At 42.0% G+C, this 1,902-nt stretch overlaps 1 protein-coding gene across 1 annotated transcript in view; it reads right to left on the bottom strand.

Moving 5' to 3' along the window:
* Nucleotides 1-506: 506 nt before the first annotated feature.
* Nucleotides 507-1,902, bottom strand: part of LOC103356575 (polyubiquitin) — a 4,403-nt gene continuing 3,007 nt past the window's right edge. The window contains exon 3 of the mRNA XM_008280775.1: nucleotides 507-544. Coding sequence (XP_008278997.1) covers nucleotides 507-544 — 38 coding nt within the window. The remainder of the gene's footprint in view (nucleotides 545-1,902) is intronic.

Raw genomic sequence — 1,902 nt, 5'->3', positions numbered from 1 at the left:
CAACCACAATCACTGCAAGATGGAAACTAAGACACACTGGGTTTAACAGTTCTTTTCACCATTTATGTTTAGCAATTTACACATTTCCATGATTTCTTTAAAGCAGGACAGGTTTGAGCAGCAGTTACTGTAGACTTTAAGCACAGATCAACTCAGGGATACTCTGATGATTCAGTGGCATGTATCAATGGGCAGCAAGGTGAGTACAGGAACCTGATGACAGCCATCACTGACTGGACTGCTCAGAACGTCCTTCTGCTGAATATCTCCAAAACCAAGGAGATGGTCGTGGATTTCCGCAGGCCTAAGTCCCTGCTGTGGCCAGTCATTATCAGAGGAGAGGACATTGAAGTGGTGCAAACCTACAAATATCTGGGTTTGCACCTTGACAACAAGCTACACTGGTCCACAAACACAGATGCCCTGTACCAGAAGGGGCAGAACCGACTGTTCTTCCTCAGAAGATAAAGATCTTCCGATGTATGCAGTGAAATGCTGCATATGTTCTACCAGTGGTGGTCAGTGTTCTTTTCCATGCTGTGGTCTGTTGAGGCAGCAGCATGACAGAGAGGAACACCAAGTGGCTGGACAGGCTGGTGAGGAAGGCTGGCTTTGTGCTTGGCATTAGTTTGGACTCACTGAGGACTGTGGCTGAGAGACGCATAAACAGCACAGTGCAGACCATCCTGAACACCGCCAGCATCCTGGCTGGACAGAGAGGCAGCTACAGTGAGCAGCTCATCTCACTGCACTGCAAGACTGAACAGTTCAGGACATCCTTTGTCCCCACAGTCACCAGGCACTAGAATATCTCAGTCAAGAGCAGTGGCTACTACATTTCAATGACTCATTCCAACCATGCAATAAACTGATCACCCTGGGCCACTAGGACTCATGCACCTACATACTCATTGGTAGTTCTATTATCTCACATTGCACCATTGTACTTTATCATACTCTATGTTTTGTATTCTATACTCTCACAACATTCTATTGTGAATACCATCAGTTTGCATGTTATTGTAAGTACTTACGTTTGCACACTTCGGTAAATACCAGCATTTTTATGGCATCTTATTGCAGTTTCTTTAACCAACACAATCTACACCTCAGTTGCATGCTCTTTTGTAAATTGTTCCTCGATCTATTGTAACATGTGTGAGCTACTGGATACATTGAGTTTCCCCAAGGGGATAAATACAGAGTCGCTCTCTCTCTGCTAACAATTTAATCATGAAAATTTGAATACTATGAAGTTAAAATATGTTCTATTGTGATGTCACTTTTTTTGGCTTTGCTTAGCATCACAATTTTTTTTTAATAGCATAAAAATCAAATTTGGGAAAACATTAGACCTCTTGCAGGCGTCTGCTCAAGTACGAAATAATCCAACGACCAGCTGACAGTGAGAAGTGATTTTATTTGCTATAACAACTATAACAGCAGGATTTCCTTGCTCGGGTTTCAACATCATAATAAAAACAAAGAATTTCAGGCCTCAACAGATCGATGTAAAAAAACAAAACAAACAAAAAAAAAAACTTAAACTTGACAGAACTTCTAGCACTTTAAATCCAATGTGTTTGTGTGTTTTCTGTTACTGAACTCAAATATCAGCAAAAGCAGCAAAAATTCAAAGGGAAGTTAATAAAATTCTGTGAAATTGAAGTTCAGGAATGCTCACACTTTATTGAAATGCTAAAAAAAAAAAAAAGGAAGTGAGTGGCACAACACTGTGAACTCTGGGTTAAATGGTAGTCACACTAGGAAAGCACAGGCTCCTTAGTTTCCTCCACGGAGACGCAGGACCAGGTGGAGGGTGGACTCTTTCTGGATGTTGTAGTCAGAGAGGGTGCGACCATCTTCCAGCTGCTTACCAGCGAAAATCAGACGCTGCTGGTC

The sequence above is a fragment of the Stegastes partitus genome, unplaced genomic scaffold (genome assembly GCF_000690725.1).
Source record: "Stegastes partitus isolate 25-593 unplaced genomic scaffold, Stegastes_partitus-1.0.2 Scaffold209, whole genome shotgun sequence".
NCBI classification, from domain to species: domain Eukaryota; kingdom Metazoa; phylum Chordata; class Actinopteri; family Pomacentridae; genus Stegastes; species Stegastes partitus.
The sequence above is the reverse complement of the archived record's forward strand: the minus strand, read 5'-3'. Positions and strand labels throughout refer to the sequence as shown.